Genomic DNA, 13,787 nt, shown 5'->3' on the forward strand with positions numbered 1-13,787 from the left:
GGATACTTGACCTGTTCCAGATGCTTGGCCTCTCTGTGCCTTTGTCTTTATCACTCTTTGCCCATCTCTGTCTCTTTCTTTGTTCTGTGGCCCAGACCCTCTGCTTCATTCTCCCCTAAATCTAACCCCTGCCAGCAGCATCTACATTCAAAACATCACTTCTCAGAAGTGAAATACTGAGACCCCCCCACCCCAGGAGCATTTGCTGACTATCCTGTTGCATTTCTGTGTTTTGATAATTACCAAACAGATAAACCCCAGCCAGAAAGCTAACATGTGGCCTAACTCCATGATGTGCAATCCCAGCTCCTCCCTGGGAGGGAGGGTCTCTCTGATGAGATTACGACACTCCCGATGGGAAGGGCCTGGGAAAAGAGGGTAGATATAATGGGGAACTGCAGCAGTGGGAGATGCAGCAAGGTTTGCAGCCAGAATGGAGGGCAAGGTGTACACAGGAGAGGACTACAAGACAAAGTTCAACCCCAGGGACTACTTAAAGACCTACTACGCCTTTGATTCAGGCACTGTAGCTGAAAACGAAATCTTGAAATTCCTCCTGAATAATCTCTTCGAAACTTTCTCTCCAGGTGAGTGTCTGGTCTCCATCCCAGGGAGACCACGGGGCTGCACCTTGCAGGAAGGGCTTTTGGGGGCAGGGGACCCATCCTCTGGGACACCGCTCACCTCGGACGCTGAAAAAGCAGCCCAGCTGTGAATCCATGGGGACCGTCGCTGGGTGGCCACTCGGTGGAAACCAAGCACTGGCCTTTGCAGCCCAGGAACCAGGCCTGAATCTCTGACAGTCCACCTCAGTTTCTTGCCCTGGGAAACAGGAAGGTAACTCCTGGACTGTGGGGCTCATCGACTCATGCTGGTAGGGATAGGAGACAAGAGATATGAACATATTGCTTGCCTCCCCTTCAGTGACCTAAAAGTGGCTTTATGGCCTGGAACCATGAGCCCCCTTGAATATCTGATGAAAGACATGGTATACACACAACACAGAAACACTCCTAACATTTTACACAAAATTAAGAGGGTTCATGGACACCCAAAGCCAAACCACAGAGCTCAGTTTACAAATTTCTGCTCTGAGGTGTCAGGCTAGGGGGACGGGCAGAGATTATCACCCAAGTCTTCCATGCACACAAGGGGAGGCTCAGGTGGAAGACACCAGGGTGGCCAGCCCATGTCAGACCGCACGTCAGTGGCAGCAGAAAATCTCAAGATCAGTTCATGCAGGGCTGTCTTGTGCAGTTGGGCAGGGAGTGAACTGAACAACTAGGGAATTACTCAGTCAATCAACAAATCTTGCCTTATGTAATCAATGCCAAGAAAGGGATATCAAGCAAGGTCCACAGAAATACAGACAAAAGAAAGCTTAAGCCTCACAGAGAAATTTTAGGAGACTCTAGAGGAGGGACTGGGATTAATGCTTGGAAAAGGGACTGGTTTCAATGGAGAAGGATGGAGGGAGGAAGCAGGGAGAGAAGGGTGATGTACTTATATTGCTCTTCCCCCAACTCATCACTAGATCCTCTTGCCTTCTGTAATTGGTTGAGCCAGTTTTGAACCCACTGGCTCAGCTCTCATCCTTTATCAGAAGCTCTGTCCTTGCAGCAAGGAAGTGGGAGGGGGGCCTGTGGGGTCACTCTCACCATTGCTTTAAACCCAGAGTCAGAAGACTTGCCAATAAACCAGCTTGTACCAAGAAGCCAATCTGAAAGCTGCCCAGAAGGGCACGACTTGTCCTAACAGGGCTCCAGTAGCAACCCTTGAGGCGGCAGGGGGACCTAGTGTGTGCTAGCCTGTGCCCCACCCTCCTCTCTCACCCTCCTGAGCCCCAGGCGTAAGGGCTAGAACCCTCACACAGTCCAAGTACTGCCCAAGGCAGGGTCGGGTCCCCTGAGAGTCACCCTGGGGAAAGGGCACAGCCCGGCATCTCCATCTACCACAACTGGCATGGAGCCAGGTGTCTGCCCCCCACACCTGGAACACGCTACCTCCTGCAGGAGGCGTGGGAGGTGACATCCTGATCGACGTCGGCACAGGCCCCACCATCTACCAGCTGCTCTCAGCCTGCGAGGCCTTCCGGGAGATCATCGTGTCAGACTACTTGGAGCTTAACCTCCGGGAGGTGGACAAGTGGCTGAAGAAGGAGCCGGGGGCCTATGACTGGTCCCCAGCCGTGCAATACGTGTGTGAGCTCGAGGGAGACAGGTATCCACAGCCACCATCCTTCTCCCTACCCCCACAGGCCGGAGGCCAAGCCTGCCACCCTGCATCACTGGCTGTCTCCCTCTAGGTTGATCCTAACCCACCTGGGTCTCTGGCCCAGAGCACCTCCCTCCCTTTGAGTGTGTCTCACCTCCAGCCGCAGAGTTGCCTGTGCTCTAAGCTTCGGTAACCTTATTTGCTCTCCATGTTCTGCATCCCATCCACCCTGTGGGACCTATTTCAGTCCCACCTCCTCCTGGAAGCTCCCCTGATTGCTCCAGCACACGCAGATCTCTTTCCTCTCAAAACTAGTGGTTCAGCTTCCACTTTACCTAGTGTTGGAGGGGAACTTGTTATGGGAAGACATGGGCTTCTTGGAATCGCCCACATATATCTCCTCAGCACTGCTACCAAGCCCTAGAGACCAATAGCACTCACCCCCTCCAGGTACTTCCCTGTCCCGTTCACAGACAGGGAATCCATCAACCAGAGTCCAGGAAACCAAGGCCCAGACGCGGAGAGTGCCCTCGAGGCCACCTTAGAGCAGGACAAAGACCAGACTAAATTCCTGCCCCATCTCTGGTCATGGGGGCCTGACCCAGTTACAGACAGGGGCAGCCTGAAGTGGAACAGGGCCTCACGGTCTCTGAGCACAGGGTCTCTGCATCAACCCAGCCTGGGCTTCATACATTCTTGTCATCATTCACAGAGAGCATTCTGAGAGTCAGGTCACTTCCAGATACTGAGACTAGCACAGTGAATAAAGTCTCTGCCCCACGGAGCTCACATTCTAGTAGGGAGGACAACATCACCAAAGTAGATGGAGGTAGGGATTCAGGGAAAAACAAGTGTTCTAGAGAAGACTCTCCAGCTGACAGGGCCTAGAGAAGTACGGGTGCTATGTTAGGTGGCAGGGTGTCTTACTCACCTTGAGCCATCATACAAGATGTCATAGATCAGCGGCTTGAACAAAGATGCTCTTTTCTCACTTTCTGGAGGCTGGGATCTCAGGATCAGGCCTTGAACTTGGTGAGGGTGCTCTTCCTGGCCTGTAGATGCCGTCTTGCCATGTCCTCTGAAGAAGGAGCAGGAGAGTCAGCTAGCTCTCTAGTCTGTCTTCTTGTAAAAGGCACAAATCCCATCATGAGTGGCCCCACCCTCATAATCTCATTTACCTCTGTTTACCTGCCAAAGGCTCCATCACCAAATATATCCACATACATGTTAGGGTTTCAGCATATGAATATGATGGGGATTCAATTCAGTCCCCAGCAGATGGCAAGAGGAGGCCTCTCCTCTAAGAAAGAGCCCTTGGAGCTGCTTCCTGGGAGATGTGAGGGAGAAAGGATGAGACGATTTGGAGAAAGAGAGTCAGGCAGAGGGGATGGCAAGGGCAAAGGCCCAGCTGTGGGAAAGAGCTGGCTTAAAGAAGGATATTTACAGGGTCAGGGGCTACAGGGAGGAGGAATGGGGATATATTGCATAACGGATGCAAAGTTTCAGCATGGGTGATAACAAGTTTTGGAAGCAGAAAATAGTGACAGTTGCACACATTATGAATGCAATTAAGGCCCCTGGATTCTACAAAGTGACTGAAATGGCAAATTTTTGCTATATGTCTTTTACAACTTAATAATGCAATATGCTAAAATTGAGTTATTCACAAGAAAGACAGAAAAAAGGAGAAAGAGGAAGAAGGAGGAATCAGATGTCAAATGCACTGTCACCTATCAGCTGTGTGGCCTTGAACAAATCACTCAACCTCTGTGTGCCTCAGTTTCCTCATCTATATAATGAGGGAAATATGATCTTCTTCATAGGCCCTTAGAAAGGCCACCCTGGGGGGTGGGGGATGTTGTCCTAATTGTCATTGTCACCTCATTGACCCTCCCTCACAGGAGCAAGTGGCAGGAGAAGGAGGCCCGGCTCCAAAGGACAGTCACGCGGTTACTGACATGCGACGTGAACCAGCCCCGTCCTCTGGGGTCGGCCCAGGTGCCCGCAGTGGACTGCGTGCTGACCCTGCTGGCCCTGGAGTGCGCCTGCCGTGACGTGGACGCCTACCGGGCAGCCATCCGGAGCCTGGTCGGCCTACTGAAGCCAGGCGGGCACCTGGTCACCTCGGTGGCCCTGCACTTACAGAACTACATGGTGGGACACAGTAAGTTCTTTGGCCTCCCACTGGAGAAGGAGACAGTGGAGAAGGCCTTGCAGGAGGCCGGCTGCCAGGTGCTAAAGAGCCAGTACAGCCCTATTAACTACTCAGAGGCCTACTGCATCAACGAGGGCCTCTATTTTGTGGTCGCCCGCAAGGATCCTGGGGCCTGAGTCCAGTCTGGCAGACGGGGCCTGCCCAGACCGGGAAGTCAGGGTCCCAAAGTCTAGTAAGTCTGGAGCCCCCCACTGCAGAGTCAGCCTGAACACCATCCCTTCCATCTTATTACTATGTCCCCAGGTCACAGGTGAAAGGCGAGTTCTCCCTGCCCCCAGCCCAGGTATCCATCCCCCACACCCTTTTCCCTTTCATCCTGCACCATAAGTCAGGAAAATAAAGTGGCTCAGCCAAACGCTGTCTTGATTTGGGTCACCCACTCTCCGACGCAGATTTGAAACATGGATTTGAGAGTAAACAGTTTACCTGCGAGAGGATCCCAGGAAACCCTAACAGGAACGAGGGAAGAAAAGAAGGCAGGCAGGCGGGCAGGTAATGAAGGCGGGTCATCAAGTTCGTCAGCACAGTGGCAACAGTTCTTCGGTTGGGAGACCTCGGAGTCACCCATTCTCAGGAATCTGGGGCTTTGTCATCAGTATCATGATAGAGCCTCAGAGAATGGTCAGTTGAAGCAGGCCAGGCAAGGCAGGGAGTCCAGCTGCCCCTCCACATGACCAAGAATTGGAGCTTTGGGAAGACCTGAGTCACGTCTCTAGAAGCACCTTCATGAGGCCACATGTCTCTCAAGACACTCCCTGTCCACACAACTGGCCAGCTCGCAGCCCAACCAGCTCCTGACCCTGGGCTGACATGTTCTCTCTGGCATGTGGGAGAGTGTTGGCCTTCCACCACCCAAGCCTGGCTCACGTGTGAAGCCCTTAACGCTCTCTGAACTGGGGCAGGAGCCCCTCACAGTGCCCACTGTCCACCGTAGTCCATGCCCCACACAGCAGGCCCCCTGAGCAAATGCAGTCAAGCCTCTAGACACAGGACCAGGTCTCAACAGGTAAAAGCCTGTAAGTCCCTCCAGCAGCTGGCAGCTGCTTCCCGTCCTGAAGTCACCACGCAGGGCTCCCTGAACCAGTCCAGCCTGCGTGTCCTCCCTACACAGACTCGTTCTGTCTCCTCCAGCCCATGTTCCAGCTCTGAACAGCTTCCAGGAGGAAAGGCCAGTGACAGGGAGAAGAGCTGAGCCAGGACCCTTCACCCATTTGCTGGCCTGCTGCTAAAGCCCAGGGTTTTCCCAACTGCTTCCATTGTGTTCTGGGGGTCCCTGAGCCTTGTGGCAGAGGGCAGCAACAGGAAAGTCTTCTTCCTTCCAACCTCAGTTGGGTCTTGGGGTTCAGGCAGCAGAGAAGGGGCGATGCGGTTGCCATGGCTCGCGATGGCCACCAGAGGGCACTGCAGGTCAGGAAGCAGCTGGCAAAGTGCAGGAAGGACAGATGCCAGGGGCCTCCTTAGGAAAGAAAACTCACCCAGCAGAGAAGCCATGACCCGCATGCTCAGAGGAACCCGAAAACCCTTGGAGAGTGAGCGCCTCCATGAAGCTAGAATTTGCAGTCACTATGGGTCCTGGACCCTGCATTTCAGCTAGGGCCCAGGAGACCAAGGCTTTGCAGAAAATGTGCATGTGAGTCAGCTGGGAAGCTGGTTAAAGAATGGATTCTGACACAGTAGGTACAATGTAGTAGAGCCTGAGATCCTGCCTTCTCAGAATCAAGCCTGAAGCTATCCTAGGCAGCTAATTTGAGGGCCATTATTTTGAGTAGGCAGCAAGGATTGCCTCTTGTTCTGCTTCTCCCTGAATAACAGAACTCCTGGGCGCTCCTTGCGGCTGGCACCCCTAACTTCCTGGTTCCTGTCTCCAGGTGAGAGAGGGCGAAGCCTAGCACTCTTCCCGGAAGACACCCCCACCCCTTCTGCCTTCTCTTACCCTGGGTGTGGTGGGCTCTCCTTCCTCTGCTCCTTGATGACCTTCCCCCACAGATGGAACCCCTCAGGGTATGAACTGAGGGAGCCTTCGACTCCTTGCTCAGCAGTTCCCTGTCTGGCCTGACAGATTCTGCCGCTCCTGATGCTGGTGTGTGTTTCAAACTACATGCCTGCCCCAGCCAGCTCTTCATGGCTCTTGACCTTCCCTCCATCCCCACCCCTACATCACCTGCCCTCCTCTGAGCTCCTACAAACCAGAGGGCACAGGGTGGTTTCACTTGAGGCCCAAAGATGCAAAGTGACTTCCACAAAGGGTCTGCCCTCCAACACTGCCAGCTCTAGTCCCTCAAAGATGACTGGGTAGGGACTGGGGTTTGGGTCTCACCCTGGATATACATGAGAGTCACCCAGGGAGCTGGAACCTTCGGGCAGCCTGGGCCTTCCCCAGACCAACTATATCAGAAGTTCCAGTTTGGGGGTAGGGACCCAGGAAGCAGTATTTCATCACATTCCCCTGGGGATCCGAGTGTGTAAACCCAGTGGAGAACTACTCACCTGGGCCAATGCTTCTGAAATGCTCTTTTGCTCATGAACCATCAGGGCTCTGATAAAACCCAGAGTCAGAGTCCGTAGGTCTGTGGTGGGCTGAGAATTTGCATTTCTAACCTGTCCCCAGGTGATACCTCTGCGGCTGAGCCCAGAGCCAGTCTGGGAAACAAGACTACACAGAAGGGGACCACCTTTCAGCCTCCAGCCTGGGTGCACACTAGTTGGGGGGAGTTTAGTTCAGCTGCTCAGTCATGTCCAACTCTTTGCGACTCCATGGACTGCAGCACGCCAGGCTTCCCTGTCCACCATCAACTCCCAGAGTTTGCTCAAACTCATGTCCATCAAGTCGGCGATGCCATCCAACCAGCTCATCCTCTGTCAGCCTCTTCTCCTCCCGCCTTCAGTCTTTCCCAGCATCAGGGCCTTTTCTCATGAGTCAGCCCTTCGCTCAGGTGGCCAAAGTATTGGAGCTTCAGCTTCAGCAATCAGTCCTTCCAATGAATATTCAGGATTGATTTCCTTTAGGATTGACTGGTTTGATCTCCTCGCAGTCCAAGAGACTCAAGAGTCTTCTCCAATACCACATTTCAAAAGCATCAAATCTTCAGTGTTCAGCTTTCTTTATGGTCCAACTCTCACATCCATACTTGACTTCTGGAAAAACCATGGCTTTGACTAGACAGATCTCTTTTGGCAAAGTGATGTCTCTGTTTTTTAATATGCTGTTTAGGTTTGGGGGAGGCGTACCAAAGAATAGGGCTTCCCTGGTGGCTCATATGGTAAAGAATCCACCTGCAATGCAGGAGACCTAAATTCAATCCCTGGGTTGGGAAGACCCCTTGGAGGAGGGCATGGCAAGCCACTCCAGTATTCTTGCCTGGAGAATCCCCATAGACAGAGGAGCCTGGAAGGCTACAGTCCATGGTGTCACAAAGAGTTGGACAGGACTGAGTGATTAAGCACAGACCACACAAGCCAAGGAACATTTAATAAAGTGGTCCAAGTGCAAAGCAATGACTTCTGATGGACCACCATGTCCTTCAGACCTGGGGTCTTGAATGAGTCATAAAAACCTCCTGAATCACCAAAGATGTATCTTTCTGCACAGCCTCTATTAAGTCCTTAGGAGCATCATTCCTTCTAGAAGCTCATCCACAGACCAGCTGTGTGCATTTTAGCCTTACCTACTCTCTGCCCTCCCGACTACAGTGTCTAGCTGCCTTCACTTCCCTGACCTCAGCCCCTCTAACTCAGCAGATCCAAAGGCAGAGGCCCCATTCCCCATCCTTGCTCCTCTCTCACATCCCCACCCTAGTGAGGACACTTTTGGCCATGCCCTCACCCATCCCAGCCTCCTTCCTCTCACCCTTGGTCATCACTCTGGCTCACCTGGACCTCTTGATATTACCTCCTAAACAGCTCTTCACATCCACCCAACTGCTCTGATCCCTGTCACTGCCTGAGTCCAGTTGTATTATCCTCACGTCAATTCTGCCATGGTTTCTGGACCAGTCCTACCTTCATATCTGCAATTTTGTGTCTGTTTCATCTTTTCTACCAGCCAAAGAACTCCATGGAGCACACAGGGCATGCACACAGGAGGCATTTGATAAATGATGTCTGCCTGAAAGAGTCAGGGGCCCTGGTGTACAGTCTTAGCTCTGTTCACTCACTCACTGATATTTGGCAAGAACTTTCTTCCCCCTAGCATCACTCCCCTCATTTGAAATGGTACCCAAAGATGCTTAAACATCAGTTCTGAGATTCCTGTGAGTGGGCTGTCATACTCTGTTTCTTACTCATCCTCTAGTAGCCAAAGGGGTCAGCTGAGTTTCCCAGGAGAAAACATCCGTGGGGTTTCCTCTCTCCCTCTCTCTTCACTGCCATCCAAGCCTGTCCCTGAACGTGGACATCTCAGTCTGAGAAAGGTCAGGGTTTCCACACACCTGGACTCTGGCAGCAGGATGGGCATCCCAGGGAACTTGTTAGAAGTTCAGATGCTCAGGTCCCAGCCCAGACCTGCAGGAGCAGAGATGCACTTTAACAAGATCCCTGCAAAGCACTGCTACAGACATGCAGAGCTGAAGGCAGGACACAGAGGGAGAGGCGGGCCGTGGAGGGGGAGCAGGGCTCCTTCCCAGTAGTCTCCTCTCCAGCCCTCCTCACACTCACATCTCAGCTCAAGGGTGGGGTTCCTGCCCACCCCCCATGGAGCACATGCTCCCTCCTCACCCCTCCATCCCCACCACATCACCTGTCCCTTCATTGCACCTGTCATTCTGCTTCTGTGTCCCTCCCTTCCCTCCCTGGAGAGGACATTCACTTCCCTGCAGCTCACCCAGTGCCCACCACGCAGTATGAATGCACAACTATTGCTAAGTAAAGGCCTTGCCTGAGTGAAAGTGACTATCATTGGTGCTGCCACCCTCACCCTCTGATCTTCAAAGCTGCTAAAGCCATCTAATCCAGCAGTTTTGTCTCATTCCCTCTACATGTCAAATGGGCCCCAGTCCAACAACTTGGAGTTCAGGCAGAAGATTGAGATATCATAAAGTGTGTGCATGAGCAGGGAAGACTGTACAGCTGACCAAAAATCTTCCATTCCCAGTGGAAAATCTGCCTCATCGAATGACTTTGCTTTTCCTCCCACTGAGAGGACAAGTCCATTTCTCACCATCACCTCCCCCCTCCCAGTCTGACTCAGTCACATCTCTTGGTTTGGTGGATACAACATCAGCAAATGCAATGCCAGGAGGGGCTTGAAAAAAACTTGCACATGGGGCTTGTTCCATCTCTTGCTCCTTGGTATTTACCCAAGAAAGTTGAAAATGTATGTCCACACCAACACCTGTACACAGAGGTATACACCAGCTTTATTCATAATTGTCAAAACTCAGAAGTAAGCAAGATGTCCCGTGGGTAAAGGGATAAATAAACTGGTCCATCTAATAATAGAATAATATGAGGTGTAAAAAATAATGATCTGTTAAGCCCTAAAAGTCATGGAGGAACCTTAAACAAGACCCCATCGACTATACAGCCCTTGGAATTCTCCAGGCCAGAATATGAGAGTGAGTAGCCTTTCCCTTCTCCAGAGGATCTTCCCAACCCAGGGATCAAACCCAGGTCTCCCACATTGCAGGAGGGTTTTTTACCAGCTGAGCCACAAGGGAAGCCCTAAACAATGTTACTGAGTGCAAAAGCCCATCGGAAAAGGCTACATACCGCACAATTCCAACTCTACATGACTTCTTGGGAGAGGCAAAACTATGGAGATAGTAAAAGGATCAGCTTTTGCAGAGGTGGGGGAAAGGAGGTATTAATAGGGTGAGCACAGAAGATATTTAGGACAGTGAAACTGCCCTGTATGACCCTGTAATGGTGGATATGTGCTTTTATATGCAGTTGTCAACACCCATAGAATGTACCCCAAGAGTAACCCGATGCAAACTGTGGCCTTTGAGTGGTAATGACACACCAGTGTAGATTCACTGATGGCAGCAAGCGTGCCTGTCTAGCAGGGGCTGTTGATATCAGGGAGGCTGAGCAGGGATGGAGGGCTATGGGAACCCTCTCGATTTTCTCTTCAGTTTCACTGTGGACATAAAACTGCGCTAAACAATAAAGTCCTTTTTTAAAACAATGTGCTCTACACCGGAGCTTGTTTCCTATCTGGCTGCTCTGGGGAACCCTGCAGTTTGGAGCATGCGCAAAAGCCCGGTGGCCTCTGGATCCTGGTGGCCATGCCGTTGCCATTGCCCCAGCCAATATGGAGCAACCGCCAGACACGTGAGTGAGGGCCTCTGAGAACGTCCGCCCTGCCAAGGTGCCAGCTGAACGCGGAGTAGCCAAACCCTCTCTGGCTAGGAGCCCTGAGCAGCCAAAGCACAGGATCACCAAATAATATAAATGTTTCTTGTTTTTGGTCTCTGGTTTTGGGGGAAGTTGCTATCACACAAAACATAGCCGAAACACGGAGTTTTCAGTTCATGATGGCAGACCTCAGAAGGTGTCTGGGGAAGCAGGAAGGGCTCAGGCAGCAGGAATCCTCCCTGGAGGAGGGCGATGGGGGCTTGACACAAGGAAAGACAGGCATTCTTCCGCTGAGGAGGCTGGCGGGGGAGTGCATGCATGGGTGTGGGAGAAGGGAGTGAGCTCCACGTCACCAGGGGCTATGTAAGCAGAGGTTGAGGGCTCCTGCAGGAACGAAAGAGGGGCCCCAGCAGCCCAGCACCCAGGGGGAGCTTAGTCTAGAGGAAGTACATTCTGGCCCTCCCTTTAGTCCCCAGACTGAAGATGAAAGTCTGGCATGAGTGTGGCTGGCTGCCATGAGAGGGGGCCCAGTGAAGGTGAGCACCAGGAGAGAGGGGAAAGAGCTGGGGCCCCTGGGAGGGTCATCAAGGACTCCTGCAGGAGCTGGTGTGGGCATGGGGGGTTTCCACAGGTAGACTAGGGGTTAAGGCCTGGAGGTGGAGCTATGGGGAGGGGGCTGATCATCCTGGCAAAGAGGTTGGTATGACCTAAGGCAGGGGGAAGATGGGCAGGCGTGGGGTGCCCAGATCAGAAAGACTGGGTGGCTGGTGGGTGTTAACTCACCAGATAAGATGGAGAAGCAGGAAAGGTCTGAATACATAGGGTCTGGCATGTCAGGATGCCTGACGCCCCTTCCTTGGGAAGGGGAGGGCCAGCAGCAAAGCATAGTGCTTCTCCGTGGCTATGGTGGAGGTGGGGGTCAGAGGCTTTCCCAGAAGGACCAGGGTTGGAAATCCTTACTCTGCATATGTAGCCATGCCCGCTGGACAGGCCAGCCTGGATGGGAACCACAGGGTTACAGAAGGTCAGGGAGCACATCTGTAATGAAGGGAGAAATCCATTTCCCACTGTTTGTAGACTACCTGAAATGCGGAAAATTAAACAAGGAGCTTCTCTTTGTAATGATAACTTCTGGATCTGAGAAAGAGGTCCGCTGTCAATTCTGCCAGTAGTAAATTACACTCCCGCCTCTCCCCTCACCGAGTTATAGTCCCTTTTTAGACCTCAAAAAGCAGAACTGCCTGTTTTTCTTTAAACATCACAAAGAAGGAAATCTTTTCCACTGTGGCAGCAAAGGCAGGAAGCTTCTGAAATCCATTAAGAGAGCCCAGCATTTGGCTTTCAGACAGAATAACCCCCTCACACCTGCACTGCTGTGCTGGGGGTGGGGTGGGGGAGGGGGAACAGAATCCCAGAGTGTTTGGAGAGGCCACCATGGATGGAACCCGCCTGCTGTCAGCCTTCCCAAGAGCTGGCGGGAAAGGGGAGTCCCAGTGCAGCCAGGCCCCTGAAGGCCGTGGAGTCCATTACCCAATCTCAGGGAAAACTGAGATTTCAGAAGAGGGGGAGCAACCTTTGGGCTTGAAGCTGAATGGTGACCCGGTGCCCTGGAGCTGGGAACCCTGGATCCCAGGCACAGCTGAACCTGTCATCAGCTCTGTGGCTTTGAGTGTAGTGGGTCACCCCTTTCCTGATGTGAGGTGGTGGAGGGAACATGGTGCATGGGCTCCTTCTCCATGTCATCTCGGTGGCGCACCAGAACAAAGGCAAGGGGCCTGGTGGGGCACAGTAGTGTCCATTGGAGGGCGGCCAGGGAGGGCCTCAGTGACCTTCGCGTCAGGAGGTGAGGGAGGGAGCCAGGCAGGTGTCCAGGCAGGTGACTCCCAGGCAGAGGGAAGAGCTGGGGTAATGACCCTGAGAGGGGAGAGTGAGCGGCTGGCAAGTTTCAGGTGCAGAGTTATGCAGGTGCATGCATGTGCGTGTGTGTGTGTTTGCATGTGTGTGCAGGCATCTATGTGTTGTTCACGCAAGGGTCTGTGTTAGTGCACACAAGGGATACACGCCTTCAGACCTGGGTGAGAATGGTATGGGGTTTATGCAGGGCTCTGCATTTCTCTGTGTGTGTGTGTGTGTGTGTGTGTGTGCAGGCATCTGTGTGCTGTTCACGCGAGGGTCTGTGTTTGTGCACACAGGGGACACATGTCTGCAGTCCTGGGTGTGAATGGTATGCTGCTCGTGCAGGTCTGTGTGCGTGTGTATGTGTGTGTGCGTGTGAATCTGTGCTTGTGAATGGAGAGCCTAGAGGGCCTCTGTAAGGCCCAGGCCCTTCCTCTCAGTGAGGTGAGAGTCATTTCTGGCACTTGAGCAGAGGCGTGACAGGATCAGACTTGGCTTTCAAGGCCCACTAAGGGGGCCGTCTCTGCCTGGGCCCCTGGCGGCCTCCCCAAGGCCACTCCCACCCAGGCCTAGGACTAGGCTAAGCGGTGCCTCCAAGCTCTGCTCACTAGGCAGGAAGCAGGGGCTGTGAGGAGAGGGGCGGGGGTGCAGCAGAGATGGGGCAGGGTGAGGATGTTGGCATCAGTCTGGGCAAGTAATTGGAGAAGAAAAGCCCACGTCTCCCTGGGTCAGGGCTGCAGCTCAGAGGGCCTTGTAAATAATGCTCTGAATAATTACAGAGGTTGTGTCCCCCTCCTCCTGCCTCTGGAGAGGGATGTTCACATGCAAATAATTAAAACTGAAGCCAGCATCTGTATGACTCCCACACTCAGACTCTGTGTGAACCACTGGGACCCCGGAAGATGCCTAGGCACCAGGAGTGGTTCAACTCAGCTGCTCAGCTCAGCCCTGGTGGGCATCCCAGCTTCTGGCCCCAGAGTCCAGCTGCCCTGGGTCTCTTATTTCTGAGCCCAGAGCACTGTCCACAGGATGGGCAAGGGGGAATGGGGATCACTAGGCCCCCTCCACATCGAAACGGGTTTCTGGTGGGGCAGGGTGGGCCCAGTGCCCTCTGACTTGCTAAGGGGTCTCCACTGACCATTTGGGGGCAAGAAGAAGACTCTGGCTG

General features: G+C 53.0%; 1 protein-coding gene across 1 annotated transcript; it reads left to right on the forward strand.

Moving 5' to 3' along the window:
* The first annotated feature begins 401 nt into the window (after positions 1–401).
* INMT (indolethylamine N-methyltransferase) lies at positions 402–4,784 on the forward strand. Its single transcript, XM_043871938.1, has 3 exons — positions 402–587; positions 2,013–2,220; positions 4,116–4,784. Exons 1-3 carry the CDS (start codon positions 434–436, stop codon positions 4,543–4,545), a joined length of 792 nt encoding a protein of 263 aa, XP_043727873.1. The 5' UTR covers positions 402–433; the 3' UTR covers positions 4,546–4,784.
* The last annotated feature ends 9,003 nt before the right edge of the window (positions 4,785–13,787 follow it).

The sequence above is a fragment of the Cervus elaphus genome, chromosome 18 (assembly GCF_910594005.1).
Source record: "Cervus elaphus chromosome 18, mCerEla1.1, whole genome shotgun sequence".
Lineage (NCBI taxonomy): Eukaryota > Metazoa > Chordata > Mammalia > Artiodactyla > Cervidae > Cervus > Cervus elaphus.